The following is a 17915-nucleotide window of genomic DNA, read 5'->3' as shown; positions in this document are numbered from 1 at the left end:
CTGTTCTCCTGACTGTTCTCCTGACTGTCCTCCTGACTGTCCTCCTGACTGTCTTCCTCTCTGTTCTCCTGACTGTCCTCCTGACTGTTCTCCTGACTGTTCTCCTCACTGTCTTCCTCACTGTTCTCCTGACTGTTCTCCTCACTGTCTTCCTCACTGTCAGACATGGTAGCTGATGATGTAGGCCTACTTCTTCCTCTCTGGTTGAGTCTGCGATTAGCTGCTTGCATCCACAAGTCAACAGCTGGTTTTGGGTCGAAAGTCTCTGTTGTCATCTTAGACAAGAGGATGTAATCAAATAAGTATGTGAACATAACCAATAACCTACCATAGCCAATAACAAATTAAACTTATTTTATTTGTGTTGTTCATTCATATCTTATTTTACCTTAACATTTATTTATTTATGCATCTTTTTTTTATCTCTCCAGTTTTAAAGGATATGTTTGGTTACTGTCCTATAGTATACATTGGAATGATTTCAAACCTGTGTATCCCAATAATTATAAAGGAGTGCCTTGGAAATATGTGTTTACATAAATTGTAAACACACAGCGCCTCCACAGATCTGGCGCCCTAGGCGAAGATCTATAACGCCAGTGCTACGGGCCGGCCCTCAGTTAATATGCAGCTCGCAAATATCTTTCTCTTTCTCTCTCTCTCTCTTCTCTCCTCCCTTCTCTCTCCTCTCTTCTCCCTTCTATCTCCTTTCTTCTCTCTCCTCTCTTCTATCTCCTTTCTCCTCTCTTCTCCCTTCTCTCTTCTCCCTTCTCTTCTCCCTTCTCTCTCTCTCTCTCTCTCTCTCTCTCTCAATGTTGGTGCGCAAATGCGCTTTTTTTCAAATGACCCGGTGCTCTTTTTTTGGCGGAGGTGTGCACCTGCGCACCAGTTATGTGCAGCCCTGGTAATAATCAACATTCTTCATCAGCGAGACCCTGAATCTAACTAGAGCTCTCGTCCATAGGAAAGAACGTGCGCCAGGGAACCTACGTTCCAGATAAAAGAAGGGCCTCTAGATGTCCCTGAACAATAAACTCATGTCAGCTTGTGCTCGGTCATAGACTGGCAACAACAATGCGCCCAAGCTGCCCCTCCTTAAGAGAGATAGCAGCAATACCCAAGGCCGTAGACCTATGCCAAGAAAAAGGAGAAAATGATGAACTGTGTCAAAGGTTGAATACCTAAGCAAATTATTCCCCAACACTTAATATATTTATTCATATTTGGTTTGTTCACATTTTACGGACATGGCTAATATGCACCGGGGGATGTCTCACTTTTTTCTGCATCATGGTGCATAAAAGATGCAAATGATATTATACGGCAAAGGGAAAAGCTAATTATTCCCATTCCTCCAGGTTATAGGATGTAAGGCTGTGTCTGCTTTCCTCAGGGTATTTGAATACAAATTAAATCCCCTCCACAGGAAATGTAAGACCTTTCTACTCCTTCTGAATAAACATTAGGATTGGGCGATATGTTTGAAAATTACAATATTATTATGGATTTTTTTTTACAATATTTGTATAAATCTCCATATTATACATATAATGGCAAATGTAAAATCCCCAGAAATGATCGAAATGTTAAGTCCAATAAGCGGTGTCCCACTATTTGCCTGCATGCATTACATGAAACAAAAAAACCTGTTTAATACAAACTTAAATGAAATAACTCCTCAAAAAAAGTTTGGAAACGTTATTTCGGTCGATTATTCCTCCCCTTTAATAATACCAATTGGTATTGTATTGTATATCGTTGGAAAGCCTGATAAGTCACCTTTACAACGAGGTACAACTTGTAAGGATCGTGCATTCGTGGAATGAGCGGCCCAATTTTTTTTTACAAAATCCCCTGCAATATTCTTCTGTTGGTATTCACTCTCGTTTTGAGCTTCAAGTGCTGGCAGGTGTAGCCAGTCACAGGTGTGTGACTGGCACCTGATTACAGGCAAGATTTGCACAACGGTACCACAGACTCTGATCAGACGGTGAGGAACAGACTGCACATGGCCGGTCTTCGTGCTTATAAGGCTGCCAGGAAGCCTGCAATGACTGCCCTTCACCGTCAGGCCCGTTTGCGCTGGTGTCGACAGCACCGACAGTGGAACCTAAGAATGTGGGGGAACGTCATCTCCCATCTCTCTCACAGGCAAAACAGAATGTGTCATCATTGAAGGCAATCTCAATGCAGTGAGATATCGGAATGAGATTCTGGAGCCAGTGGCGATCCCATATCTCCAGAATCTGGGACCTAACTCCATCCTCCAGGATGACAACGCTCGCCCCCACAGAGCCAGGATCATCACAGAGTACTTCCAGAATTTGGGAGTGGAGAGGATGGAATGGCCTGCCGTGATTCCAGACCTCAAACCAACACTTGTGGGATCAGCGTGGGCGTGCTGTACGTGCCAGAGTGACCAACGCAACCATGTTGCTGACTTGCGACAAATCCTGGTTGAGGAATGGGATGCCAGTGTGTGACCAGGCTGGTGACCAGCATGAGGAGGAGGTGCCAAGCTGTTGTAAAAAGTGTAAAAATGGCCAATATGTGTTGTTTTTTCCTTATTACTGTGGGAGAGTGCAATCATCCAATCCAACAAGCATCTCAAAACGAGAGTGAATACCAACAGAAGAATATTGCAGGGGATTTTGGCAAATTATTTTGGGCCGCTATCCACACGGTTAGCTGTGTTGCTCATTTCACGAATGCACGATCCTTACAAGTTGTACCTCGTTGTAAAGGTGACTAATCAGGCTTTCCAACGATATAGAATACAATACCAATTGGTATTATAAGGGGAGGAATAATCGACCGAAATAACGTTTCCAAACTTTTTTTGAGGAGTTTACATTCCTTAATTTGTTAAATGTTAAAGTAATATGCAATTCAACGACTCAAAGTCAAGTTCAACGACTGAAAACAGAAATATCCAAGTACAGTAAGTGGACATCTAGGTATCATCTCAAAACTTGAAACCTAAAAAGAAAGCCTGATGTACCTTCATATTTGACATATAAACTATTATATATAATACAATAGAATAGAATAATGCTATGCACCCATGTGCTGCTGTTATCACAGAAGTGAGCTTACAGTGTTATATTAGTTTTAAACAGGAGACATATCCCTGATTGAAAGTCTGGGGTTATCCCTCAACGATGAAGATGATGAAGATATTAACCATACTGCTGTCCTGGCAGCACACCGTGTCCTGCTTACCTTTACTTTGTTCACACAGACACAGAGACCCACTAGCCAAAGAGCCTGCAGTTTATTTATAAGCCCAACGGCCATTTCATGAGATGAAGGAGCGGAGATGGAAATCTACAGCGTTCACGCTACAGCGACTCTGACACACACACTCCGTTTCCACTGCAGGCTGTCTGTGGACTGATCTTTTGGAATTGGGACACCAGATAAAGAAATCTAACTAAAAGATGGATTACATTATCATCTGCTACTGTACATACTACATACGGTCTGTACATTCTCTGTAATCTATATGGATTTCTTCAATAAGGATATGTATCAAAAATGCGTTTTCTTAAGTCTGAAGAAAATGAAAGACTTGTAGGGCGGCATATCTCTGCAGCTCCATTCAAAATGTAACCTTTAACATATATATTGTTCTCCCTCGGATTTGAGTATTGCACTTGTTCATAATGGGATTACGATAATGGTTAATGCAGTCCTAAAAGAAAGGTGTTTGGATGACTCACCTGTGACATACATATCGTTTCCGAGGGCTGCTATGCTGTAGCCTCCTCCCAGGTGGTCGGGGAACTCCGCCAGGTACCTCCACTGTCCGGTCTGCGGGTTGTAGCAGTCCACCGTGACCAGCTCGTCACAGTCCTGGTCGCACCCCCCCACCACCACCAGGATCTCTGCGAGCCCCGTGGACGCCCGTGGACGCATCCTGTGGCAGGGCCGGTCGTGGCGGTCGTACTCGCAGGACTGGAAGCTGCGAGCCTCGTTCACCATGCGCAGGCAGGTGGGCGACAGGTAGACCAGCGGGTCGCTCTCCACGTGGGCCAGCAGGAAGAACCTCCGGACGAAGGGCAGGCGGATCTGCTGGAGCAGCTCGGGCCAGTAGTGCAGCCTCCTCTTCATGTCGGCCTTCACCCAGTGCACCGCGATCTGATACACCGCCTCCTCCTTGTTCACGCAAAGCTCATCATCCGACATAAACTCCAGGAGGCGCTTCCAAGGCAACCGCTCAAAGTCCAGCCCTTTGGCCAGCTCCATTATGTTTTTGAGGCCAAAGCGGCGAGCGCTGGTGGCCAGCTCTCTGCAGGCGAACGCCTCGGCAAAGTCCTGGATGTCTAAGCAGTTGGTGACGTCCAGCCGCTGCTCCAGGAACGCACAGCAGGCGTCTTTGACCGAGGGGAACTGAAACAGGTCGGCCGTCTTCAGCAGGACGTCCACGTTATCCTGAGTGACGGTGACCCTCCCCGTGTAGCAGAAGTCCACCAGAAGGCCTAAGAGCTCCGCTGACACCTCGTGAAGAACGACTCGGTCCATAGCGCTCTCCTTCAGAGTTCCTGCGAACATCGCTCTGAAGTAAGTGCTGGCGGCGGCCAACACTGTGCGGTGACAGTGGAACTCGCGGCCCTCAGCACACAAAGTCACATCGAAAAACTTTCGCTCTGCACGGAGTTCATGGATCCCCCGCAGCAGGTTGAAGGCGTGGGACGTGTCGAAAAAAGGAAGGGTGGACGGTTGGGTCTGCAACACTGGCTTCTCCATCGCTCCTCTCTCTGGTGTCTCAGTCTCTGGTGGTTGTGGTCAGAATGATGATTTAATCTAAAAACAGATAAACACCAGATAAGATCGATAAATATGCTGATTGTTTTTGTTAATCAAGAAATGATTCGTCTACGTAATATCAAAACATTTGTGAAAAAAACACATCATTTTCGAAAAGGACGACTTCTCAAATGACTTGTTATTACAACGTCAAAAACCTAAACTTCTTTTATTCGACAACCCTTAAGACCAAGAAAAACAGCAAATCCTCACAATTGAGGAACTGGAAGTCTGGATTTTTGTCATTGTTACTTAAAAATGTACAAAGGATTTAAGGATTATCAAAGCAGTTGACGATTACTTTTCGGACGCTTGACGATTCACTTAACTGTCATATAGTGGCAGCACTTACACCATGTAAGCTGTACAAGTCAAACACAAATGTATACACAGTGGTCTTTAATGGTAAGGGAATAGAGAAATAGTTATTATAATGTTCAACAACTAATCATCAAGTATCAATATAAAAAAACAAAGATCAAAAACAGAGAATTTACATTTCTACAAGCTAATTTCCTTCAGTGGTTACTTTAAGAATGTATACAACCAAACATGTGGTAGGCAACGTAACAGCCTACTGACAGAAACACATTAAGAACTTCTGAATAAATACACCCTAAATCGTGTTATTTCCCCTACCTGATGAGCCCCTCCAGGCACGTTTGGTACACCAGTCTAGAAACTACGACAGCGAAGCTCAGCGCGACTCTGGATCTGAATCTCACCGTGTTTTAGATACAGAGCTCGCTTGTGCTCAGGGGCTATAAATACACCGGCAGTGTCCATTTCCAGGCATGAGTGGGAGGGATTTGGGGAGAACACCTAACATGCTGGGGGCTGAGAGTGTACCCACTGGTATGTCTCTGTGGTCACTAAGTAAGTGAGAGGAGCCAGCTGAGCAACGCAACAAAACAAAAAGCTTCCTGTCACAATATTCTTTCAGGTTACCCAAGAACTCACAGTGGAGAGGAGATGCTCCGACCACAGCTGACAAACACGGTTACAACTGTACTCTGATTCGGCCCCTAGTTTATTTGTTGTTTTGTTGTTTTGTTTGTCTGACTGTTTTTAGTTTACTCCTGTTTTTCTGTAAAGCGAACTTGGGTCCCCTGAAAGCCGCTATATAAATCCAAGTTATTATTATTAAGATAAGGTGTTTAGAACCTGTGAATAACACAACTATTCAAAATAAGTCATATATTTACATTAAAGTGGACCTATCATGCTATATTTGAAACATATATTGTAGGGCCATACCTATATAAAACATGTCTGACGTTTTTTTTCAAAATACCAAACAGATCATGCATTTTAGCCATGCCTCATTTCGCTCTATAGAGAGGCGAAGTCCCGCCCATCTACTTCCGCCCCATAGGACCTTATTTCGGAAAAATTATGTATTGAAGTCAATGGAGAGAGAAAGATTATCTTTCGATCCCGTTTGAATTGTGCCACGAAGAATTACACATATGATGTTTGTCAATCTTAAAAAATAATTTGCATGTCAAAAACATCATAGTTTGTCGTGAAACTGTTGAAATATAAGACTATGAAAAATACGCAACTAGAAAGACTACAAATCCCAGAATCCCGGTCCGCATGCTGGCTCTCACGGAACCGACTAACTCCCCTTGTGTATGTACAGCTCTCAACACGCCCAGACTTGGAGTGATTTTCACCTCTTTTAATACTTTCCGCCTCATTCTGAAAGAAAGAAGTGAAATGTTCCAACGTGACGGCCATCTTGGAGTGTGGTGCGAGACGGGAGATGTAGTTCATTGAGCGGTTCACACAAAACAAAGTGTTACTTCACAGTTTTACGACACTTTTATTTTTTTGACTTGCATAATTATCTTTTAAATTGACAAACATCATATGTGTAATTCGTGGCCCAATTTAAACGGGATCGAAAGATAATCTTTCTCTCTCCATCGACTTCAATACATACTTTTTCTGAAATAAGGTCCCATGGAGCTCCCCCGGAAGGGGAGGGACTTCGCCTCTCTGTTTGCTCTTTTCCAGCCCTGTTTTTGCAGGGGGCTGATTCTGCTTTTGTGGCAGACTACAGCGCCACTTACAGGCCTGGCATATGTACTACAGTGTCTCCAGCGCTTTCGAGCGGTCTCTCATTCCCCTGATAGGTGGAGAGTTGCTCTAATACCTCATTCACACCAACGCAACTCCGGTTCAAGCTCCGTGCTAGAGCTTTTCAGGTTCAGAGCTGGTTCTTCGGTTTAGCTCCGGCTCTTTTCACACCGCCCAGAGTCCGACTGGTGCTGCGTCATTGCGTCATGACGTAACCGTTTGCGTGCCTGCTTCATAAAGCCAAAGCGCGCGGAAACCCCTCACAGCTGACACCGACAACAACAACAATGGCTGATTGTGCTCCAGCTTCCTCTGTACCTCTTCGGAAGACCAGATTCCCAGTAGGTAGCTGGTCTCTTCCGTGGACCACTGCTGCTTGTTAAGTTTCTCCATCGTTGTGTACAAACTGGATAAAACGCCGGCTTTTTGTTGTTGTTCAGGAGTTGATCCCACCCCTGCCCCCGCCTCGACGTAAGCGTGACGTATGTGGTGCTTTTGCTCTGGCCAGACAATTTTTTGGTGCTTGAAATTAACCGGATTCCGGAGCTAAGAGGCTGCTCCGCTGCGGTGTGAACAGGAAAACCCGGTGCTTTTCAAGCTCCAGCTCCGAACCGGCCCTGAAACACCGTTGGTGTGAATGAGGTATTATAGGCGGAGCAGCCCTTTTCTGACGTCAGAAAAATTCAAATAATAATCAGCTCCGTTGCAGCCCCGTTTTTAGAGACTTGGGTACGGAGGAAAAGAGAGAGGGTTGTGTTTTCTGACACTTGGTGAGTTCCCTGACACACCGGGGACACATGTTCATGTATAAAAGACGTACAAAAGTGCATTTTGCATGATAGGTCCCCTTTAAGTTGGCTACATGCTTCTGGGTTGAATTCACACAAGGATGGCTTTTGTGGGAAGCTAAACTTTAAACAATAAGACAAAAACTAACTACGTAATTAGACAATTAAACAATCACTTTTATCAAATGTCAATATCATTATTGTGACGATGTTGTAAGGTTAACCATTGATGCTTTCACATATATCACTACAATTTTTGACAATGTTAAGAAATAATCATAGCTAATATGGATATAATGACTTAGTGGGAATAAGCTAATATTAAAACAACTACAACAGTTCAGATAATGACATTACTTAACTGTTATATAGGGTTAACAACCAGGGAAAGACAACAATCATGCCATATTATGATATCTAGCCTCAGATCACGATATTGATTTAATATCAATGTACTGCCCATCCCTCCAAGTAATTGTCAAAGCACCGAGCAAGATTTAAATGCAACACTATCTGCGCAGCCAAGCAAATAGTGGTTCCTGCCATATTTGCACATATTCAAATCCGGTAAGAGATGTATATTTAAGGCAAAAGACTTGCAAATGAGCCTAAATGCAAAATCTGTCCATACAGATACACAGCACAGCATTTTATGGGGGGAAGTGTTACGTGCCGTGGTGTGTGTGTGTTTATCTCTCTCCCTCTATATTGTCTCCAGGTGCAGCTTCTCCTCAGGTGCTCCCAATCACTAATCAGGGCCTCCATAAAGGACCTGGGAAAAGCTGCAGTATCTCTCTCCCTTCTCCCCGGGCTGGATGTGTGCAGCGTGGTGTCCATGTCTCCAATATATATATATTTGTAGCAAGAGTTGTTTTGCAAGTTGGCTGGTGAGCCGTGTTCCTGATTGATCATTAAACGACTGGATCGTTACTCAGAGATCGGTTTTCTCTCCCTTTTTGTCGTGCTTGGTCATCCTGGTGTGTTGTTACTTCCCTTTGTACCCCCTAGATCTAGAAGGGAACGTAACACACACCATAATGACAAACACACTGACTCACAAGCTGAAAAGAATAGCAGACACACGCTGTCGCAGATGGTAAATATAACATACAGTAGAAGAATCAACAAAAACACTTGAACAAACAAGACCCAAGTTCCCACTGCCTGAGTATCAACCCGCATCAAAGGCTCATCTTGGATTATTATTGGAGATGATCATTCTTTTCCTAAAATACACAGGTATCTCCTTACAGAGATTAGTTTAAAGGTTGTAATAAAGCTCCTGTCCTCTGCCCAAAGAACTCAGCACACATTGCTCACATGGGTTCAACAATGCAGCGGAGTACAGTGCAGATACCGCAGAGGTATCTGCTCTCCTGAAGGGCACACAGGCCTCAGTCACAACCCTGGAAAAACAACTAACTTCTATGTAAGTGATTGCTTTTAACCTACGTGGGAGGGGGTAATGACATTTCCCTACATAGTACCCTTTCATTCAGTCATGTATTCAATGTCTTACTCCCACTGGCCTCTGTAACAAAGACTGAAAGACTGGAGCAATAATTATAACATCTGGTCTCCATCTTCATGTTTAAGCAGTTATCTTTTCCTGCACATTCACACCCAGATGAAGCTTCGCTAAACGCTCCAACAGTCGCAAGTATTGAGCAACTTCCAATCGATGTGTTTACCAGCCAGACACAAGAATAGCGTGCAGAGATTTATGCTCTCGGACGAAGGAGAGAGGGGAGATGAGAGAGAGGGAAATAGTCGAGGTGTGGAAACAATGTCCCTGCTATGAGAGACGAGGACATAGAGATCAGTGTGACAGACAGCATATGACATACACAGCTATAAGGGGAAAAGGGACCCTATGGCCCGTTTCATCTTGACTCTATCAGTATAAGCTGGGCTAAACTCATGACCAGCAGGTATATGTTCAGGACAAAAAGACTCAGGGGAATAAAATGCTGTTAGTCAGAGGACTTTAGTAACATCCTGAAGGGAGGGAGGGGAATGTTATTTTATATTCCCTGAAATGGTTGAAGAGGGGGTCTATTTCTGTATTTTGTAGCCTTTATTTAACCAGGTGAAAATCCCATTGAGATCAACGATCTCTTTTTCAAGGGAGACCTGCAACACATTGGTTACACATACAAACAACAGAAAACAAAAAGGACATCAATACAACATAATTACAGGGGTATACATTAGCAAACTATTCACAATGATAGTTGATAAATATTCATATTTGGGAGCCATGTTAATAGTTTATTGGTAGACAAGCAAATGATGAGAAGTGCTGTTACAGGGTATATGCAGGGATCCTGAAGTCACATGTAAAACCTTTTAAGACCTTTTTTAAGACCCTTCCCATACATTTTAAGACCTCATCGCCACTTGGAGTTTTAACCGGTTACCTTGGCGACACATTTTACCTCACATTGACTATATACAGTATTGATTGTCCTTCCTCCTTATCTTCCAACCATTTGGACGCAAACTTGCATTTCTCCATAACGATGCTGTTTAACAACCGGCGTAAACGGACCTTCGCGCTATCAAGCAGTGAGCGCGCGATGTCCTGTTCAGATGACGTCAAATCCAACGGGATGCCATAAATAAACTACACAGAATCACACGACACACCTACGCAATGATTACATTCAGGCAGACTGTAGAACACAACCTCTTTGGACCATTTATATACTTATTGAAAACAAGCTACAAAATGTAACACCTTGGAAAATGCCGTTTAATACTTTTAATAGCCTTCATTTTCGCTAAATTGATTTATCAACTTTTAATACTTTTTAAGACCCCGCGGACACCCTGTGTTAATAGTAATAGTTAACTGTGACTAATTTAACCTACTAAAGCAGAGTTAAAACATCCAGGAGATAAGTGAAATGCTAGCGTCTTGGTTAAGTTAGCATGCTAGCATTTGCATTCAGAACCAAACATAAATTACAGCTGAGACTGATGCGAATGTCATTTACCTTATTTTAGTCATCAGGTAAACTATTTGGGTTTAAAACAAAGTGTTGGTCAAAATATTGACCTGATTATTGCCCTAGATTAAAATATACGGGGGTCTGCAAAATATTTTAAAATCCTTTGGGGGAAATGAATGTAAAAACCAAAATGTATGGCAATCCATCTGATGGATATTTCACAGAAAAAAACATCAACCTCATGGTGGCACTTGAGGAAATGATCAGGGGATCACTTAAAGGTCACCTATTATGGAAAATCCTCTTCTTCATGTCTCTTCTACATCAACATGTGTCCCCTCTTCTTCATGTCTCTTCTACATCAACATGTGTCTCCTCTGTGTAAAGACATTCTGAAAGGTTCTTTGTCTTTTTGTCCTGATCCATTTCTATAAAAACCTGTCTGAAAATGAGCTGATCAGATTTTGGCCACTTTATGATTTTTGGGTTGTGTAACCATTAGCCAATCAGCAACCAAGGTAACCCCCCCCCCCCTTATCACCTGAATCTCCTCCTAGAGCACCATTGAGTTCTTTGTAACCAAATATCTCTCAGAGGGGCGTGGGGAGGGGCTCCTTATTTTCATCTAAAGTAACAGACAGAGAATCAGCACTTTGGAAACAGGGCTGAAACAGAGGGGATTATGGGTAATGCTGCAATGATCTGTTTGGTGTTTGGAGCCAAACACTTCAGAGCCATGTTCTGTATATATCTGAGACCTGTAATATATTGATGAGAAACAGCATAATAGGGGACCTTTAATACAAAAGGGTTCATCTTCTGGGGGCCTCATAATAAAAATGTGGGTATTTGCTGATATATTTGAGTATGGACCCACGAAGATGTCCAAAAATAATGTAGAAATCAAAGCATCATCTACTAAAATACATCTTGATTTATTCTCTGCAATGAGCCACAGCTCCATAAAACCATGTAGCTTCCAGAAGAGTCTGAGTATTCAGGGAGTAACACATGTTTGTTCAGGAGCTGCTCTGAGCATGTGAGGAGGGTAAATCAAAAACAAGCTCAGTTTACAGGAAGCTGTTTACAGTGAGTTCTCCATCTCCTGGTTATATACTAGCATTGCCACATACTGGTGTGACAGTGCTATTACCACCAAAGACAATTTGCATACAGGCTCCAATTCTGTTTTGCATTTTTGTCAAGTCAATATCAGTCATCACAAGAGTTGAATAGCTCTACTGTGTACAGCATTACCATGGCTTCTCATATTGAATATCTTAGTTTGCAAGTGTTAGGATAAGGCTAATTATGCATGACAGAACATATCACAAGAAGCACATAGCAGTAGCACATCTGTATACAGTCTTATGTACATCCACCTGTTCAGAGTTAAACTTGTGTTATTTCTATTCATACTGTTACTCCATGTTTATGTTGTTTTTTTAATTTGTAATCTTATTATCCTTGTGTTTATTCTCATTTTGACTATCTGTGTTTCTCTCTTATTCTGTTGCTGCTATAACACCTGCATTTCCCTAGCATTGCAAGACAATTTGCATACAGCCTCCAATTCTGTTTTGCATTTTTGTCAAGTCAATATCAGTCATCACAAGAGTTGAATAGCTCTACTGTGTACAGCATTGCCATGGCTTCTCATATTGAATATCTTAGTTTGCAAATGTTAGGATAAAGTCAAAGTCAAAGTCAGCTTTATTGTCAAGAATTCTACATGTTGTACATCCAGAAATATCGTTTCTCGAGGTCCTACAGTGTGACATATATACATCAAACAACAACAAAAAAACAAAAAGGGCCTAGATAACCGGGGTATACAGTTTAAAATGTTAATAATATGTTAAAGTGTTCAGCGGAGATGGCAGAAAAGTGACTGGTGCTGGATGAGGAAGGTTGTTTTTGTGTGTGTGTGTGTGTGTGTGTGTGTGTGTGTGTGTGTGTGTGTGTGTGTGTGTGTGTGTGTGTGTGTGTGTGTGTGTGTGTGTGTGTGTGTGTGTGTGTGTGTGTGTGTGTGTTAGAGTCCAGGACCATTTGGGGCAGGGGAGAAAGGTCGGAGGCAGGGTGGAGAGTTCAGGGGAGAGATGTCAGAGGGGGGGAGAGAGGGAGGTCGAGAGGGGAGGGAAGCCACCAACACGGTACATGACAGAAAATATGAAAAGTAGCACATAATCTAGATCAGGGGTGGCCAACCCGCGGCTCTCGAGCCGCATGCGGCTCTTTGCCTAGTTTCATGCGGCTCTTCAGTTCATATCGAATTGTATATGTGTGAGTTTGGGGGAGAGACACTGACTCCTGACTAGTGTTGCACAGTGTACCGATACTTGAAAGGTACCGCGATACCCTGCCGTTAAAAACGTTACTATTCCTCCGTTTCATTAGTATCGGTACTTTAAGAATGACGGGGGAAAGTACTCCGGTGAGAAAGCGCCGTTTAATAAGAGCCGTGTGTGTTCAGCGCTCTGCTTCCATTCCCTGCACTGCAGCCGTGCCTGCAGTCCCGCCCCTCTCAAGTACGTTCTAAGTCCCTCCCCTCTCAAGCACGCTCTAAGTCCCTCCCCTCTCTCATGCACGCGCTAGCTGCCAGAGCATGTGAGAAAACGAGAAGCATGGCTGCAAGTGGGAGTGCAACTGCTGCTGCGCCTCGGCTTGTTGACAAAAAAGACGCCAGAAGCGAAATTTGGAAGTATTTTAGCTATATCTCTGACAGTGAGGGCACCAAGCCTACGGACACCACGAGGCCCGTCTGTGAGAAATGTATTAATTTGATTTAATACGAATTCTTGTCATTTATTTTATTTATTGTTCTCATTGTTTAAAAGTTTGTGTTATGGTTCTGGTTCTGGTGTGAAATAAAGCACAATAATTACATTTAAGACTGTTTCCCTTTTTTTAAGAAAAGTATCGAAAAAAGAATCGGAATCGCAATTCTTGACTTGGTATCGAAAACAAAATGTTGGTATCGTGACAACACTAGCTACTCCTGACAGTTAAACCTGATATTTAGTAGGTCTGTTAAGTATTGAATGCTGATAATTCTGACGTAATTTGGCCGGTCAAAGTTGTTTGGGCTCGGATAAAATCGCTCCGTTACTTTCGTCCCGTGTTACTTTCGTCCCGGCTCTCCCTACGTGTGTATGTGTGGTGTCAGGAGTCAGTATGAGAGGATGACAGCGCGTCTAATTTTGATGTGGCCCAAGAGCCAATCACAATAATACCTGTGATGCAGTGAACCAATCACCTTTGAGGGGGGGAAAACCTATCGTTGATTAAACACTATCCAGTGTTTCCCCTACCATTGTCTTGGAGGGGCGCTGCGCCCCGCCAACGGAGCCCCGCGCCCCCCCCTGGAATTCAAGGTGTTTAAAATATATATATAATTATTATTATTTTTTAATATATACATAGCACCAAATTGCAAATAATCTATAACTACTGTCACTTTTCACATTGAACATGTGCTCTTTTATTAAATAAACTAAACGCTTTCATTTTAAGTTGTGAGTTTAGTGTTTTTGACCCTAAGAAACACTGATGCATTAATCAATAACAATAATCCACAGCTCCTCTCTCTGCTCCAGAGGATTTAAAAAATATATATCCCAATGCCACAAAAATGCATCAGTGACGTGGTTGAAATCTTGGCTCCAGAAAACAAAAAACTGAAACAAGCGGTATCAGTGACTGTGTGTTTGATGTGGCTCTTTGCAGTAAAATAGAAAAAAATTGGCTCTTAACCTCTGACTGGTTGGCCACCCCTGATCTAGATGATGTTTTTGAACAGTGCTCAGATTATTGCGTTATAGGGGCAGAACGTGGTGGGCTATCCCCCTCAGATCCCCCTCAGTGGGGCAGCTGCTCTGCCTTCTGTCGCTCCGGGCCGCTGGGTCGGAGGGACATGAAGTTTCTGGTTCTCCACAGCTGAGCCTGGCCATAAAAAGGCAAACACCCCACATCCCCCTCATCTCACCCCCACATCCCCCTCATCTCACCCCCACATCCCCCTCATCTCACCCCCACATCACACTCATCTCACCCCCACATCCCCCTCATCTCACCCCCACATCACACTCATCTCACCCCCACATCCCCCTCATCTCACCCCCACATCACACTCATCTCACCCCAGGGGCCAGCATGAGGCTACCAGCAGCAACAATACTAAGATAAGAGGACAGTATGAATGAACATTGTCTCACTCTTAATAGTTCATTTTGGTTGTGTAACTTATGGCAAGACACTACACAAGAGGCGCTGTCGCATAAAAGTTGCTATACGTGTCGTTCAAAACCTTCAACCCATATTCAAGCAGAGCTCCTTCTAATCACATTTACTCAAGTTAAGTTCAATTGTGAGGTACGCTGCTGAAATATGCGCGCCGCTGCTAGGGGACGCCAGCCAGGTACTTTTTATTTTTCTATTAAAATAATAATAAGTGGCGACCCTTTTTCATTTTTGATTGTTTGTTATGTGGATTTGTAGTATTTGTGTTACTGTATGTTCAATAAAGGTGTATTTTTGCTAAATGTTGAGACATTGCCACAGTATGTACTAGGCAGGGCCGATTTTTGGTATAGGGCACCAGATCTGTGGAGGCGCTGCGCTGGTAGCTCTGGGAGGGAAAAAACATTTTTGACCGTTGGCGCTCATCCTAATTTTCTGCCTTGATGTAACAACATTCATAATTAAGTAAATGTAACACCCTTTTCACCCCGGTTACACTTTCCATTTGCCCTGTACGATGGCCGCTGTAAGTGATGAAAGTGGGGGATGTTGGCTTATCAGGCGCCCGCAGCTCACAGCCAAAGTGCGAGCGTGGGAGCGAGAGAGGGAGAGAGAGAGGGCGCACCGGTACCGGCGCTGTTGTTATTATAATCTGGTGCTAGCTGCGCTAACGGATATAAGAAGAAGATGTTTCTACAGCCAGGGTGGAGGAGAGCTCTCCTGTCAGACTGAGAGGCTCAGTGAGGTAAAGGAGTGTTTAGATAGTTCATTTTAGTCTAAGTTATCTCAGTTGGTCTCAAACGTTTTGACCACAAATTATGTAAACACATATTTCCAAGGCACTCCTTTATAATTATTAGGATAAATAAAAATAGGTTTGAAATCATTCCAATGTATACTATAGGACAGTAAACCAAAAATATCGTTTAAAGTTGGAGAGATACAAAAATATGCATAAATTAATAAATGTTAACTGGTAAAATAAGATATGAATGAACAACAAAAATAAAATAAGTGACATTTATTTGTGATTGGCTATGGTAGGTTATTGGTTATGTTCACATACTTATTTAATTATTAAAATGTAAACCGATCTTTTTCATATGGGTGTTTTAGAGTTGTACCTCCTAGATCAGTCTCTAGTAATTGTGTGCTCAAAGTGCACCAGATTGAAGCATTTTACTTTAAAATGTTAAAAAAAAATCTTCCTGGGGGGCCATACCCCCGGACCCCCCTAGAGGATGTGACGTCCACCCCCCAATTAAAACAAGCTCATACAATACTGAATACATTTGAAGCCATTTTGACGTATATTACCTATGTCAACAAGTTTCTGTTTTTTGTAGTGTATTTGCCTTTTGTAGAGGTTTTTCATTTATTCTATATATGAAATCTCGCCTAGGGCAGCAAATTGGCTAGAACCGGCCCTGGTACTAGGCCTCAAGAGTCTTTCTTGTGCTGACACAAAGTAACAAATTGGCGGGGCGCACTTCGCACGCGCACACACTAAAAAATTCCATGCGCTCCGCGCTCACATTATACTGGGCCCACGTGCCTTAGCACCGCTGCTATGACTCCATCCTAGGGGAAACACTGGTACTTATTTTTGCAGCTACTAGTAGTTTCACTTGAATACATAAAAATGTATACTGTCTTATAGTTGCAATAGAGTATGTGAATACTGATGTTTAGCTATTTATACTATAGCCAAATATGTATTTTCTACTTCTTCCACTACTGTGCCCTGCTCAATCTCCATGAAGTCAGTGAACCCCCCGTCAGGTCATGTATATATTTTTGAGACGGAGCTACAGTCTGTCACGCTGCCAAGGGAATAAAGCAGCATGTTACTCTTTAATCTGGCATTGGGAATGCAGTCAAGAGAACATTTTAGTGCCACACTGAAGGCTTGTTTCAAGTCATAAAACCACCAGGGATAATTTCAAATACCAAGATATGTGCTCCTTCATCTGACCCTGCATTCTTCTCATTCCTGTACCAAGATTTACAGATTAAAGTTATAATCAGTGGTTAGAAAATGACTCAAACCTTATCTTTTCAAATAAAAGTAGCAATCTTACAAGTATAAGACTAGCATCCACACTTTCCCTTAAGCAATAACACTAGTGGACTAAAAGCAGAGGTGGGAGAAGTACTCAAATTGTGTACTTGAGTAAAAGTAGAAGTACTCAGATCTTGTACTTGAGTAAAAGTAGAAGTACCAGAGTGTAGGGAATACTCTGTTACAAGTAAAAGTCCTGCATTCAAAATTGTACTCAAGTAAAAGTAGAAAAGTACGAGCATCAAAATTAAATTAAAGTACCAAAAATAAAAGTAGTCATTGTGCAGAATGGTCCATTTCAGAACAATATATATATGATGTGTTTTGATTGTAATTATTGATGCATTAAATTATGGAGTAGAAGTACAATTTTACAGTACTTGAGTACATGTACTCAGTTGTAAAAACATGAAAAAACTGATGTAAAAGTGCCTCAAAAGTGTGCTTGTTTACAGTATTTGAGTAAAGGTACTGACTGAGTAACATTCCACCTCTCGTAAGAATAAACGTATGCATCCTCAGTATGCTCCATACAAGTCCATATACTGACACTGAGGCTCCAGAGAGGAGACATGTCTCTCTTCAATGCCATGTTTGGCCTGTGATAATACAGATGCTAATGCTAAAGCTTAGCACAGATACAAAGCCACAGATGAAGCGTCACTAAACGCTAATAACAACAAGAACAACAATAACAATAACACAGCTCAAGAACGGAAAGTGCTGCAACTTCTGTGCACGTTATTTTGCGGTCGGACATGATGTAACGCTACTGTCTGTCTTTCCTCCACTTGGACGAGAATAACCTTAAAAATAAGCAGATTAGGTGAACTCACCAGTGTTTGCCTCCAAAGATGTTGATGATTTTAGAGAGAATATCGGGTTAATACGTACAAGTCGAGGTGTAATTAAAGTTTGAATGCGGGGATGTCTCATGATGTCTTCGGCCTCTGCTGCGCCATGATACCGTCACTGTAC

At 42.6% G+C, this 17915-nt stretch overlaps 1 protein-coding gene across 2 annotated transcripts in view; it reads right to left on the bottom strand.

Moving 5' to 3' along the window:
• The window catches only part of klhl21 (kelch-like family member 21), a 26637-nt gene extending 8722 nt beyond the window's left edge, over positions 1 to 17915 (bottom strand). The window contains exons 1-2 of one of the 2 annotated variants that reach the window (XM_034218194.1): positions 17832 to 17915; positions 3723 to 4806 (exon numbers count right to left, since the gene is read on the bottom strand). In XM_034218194.1, the coding sequence (XP_034074085.1) occupies positions 3723 to 4749 (1027 nt within the window). In that variant the 5' untranslated portion in view covers positions 4750 to 4806; positions 17832 to 17915. Of the gene's footprint in view, positions 1 to 3722; positions 4807 to 17773 lie in introns of both variants that reach the window. The other variant, XM_034218193.1, reaches the window with a different exon arrangement.

The sequence above is a fragment of the Gymnodraco acuticeps genome, unplaced genomic scaffold, assembly GCF_902827175.1.
Source record: "Gymnodraco acuticeps unplaced genomic scaffold, fGymAcu1.1, whole genome shotgun sequence".
NCBI classification, from domain to species: domain Eukaryota; kingdom Metazoa; phylum Chordata; class Actinopteri; order Perciformes; family Bathydraconidae; genus Gymnodraco; species Gymnodraco acuticeps.
Note: the sequence above shows the minus strand (reverse complement) of the source record. Positions and strands in the feature narration are given on the sequence as shown.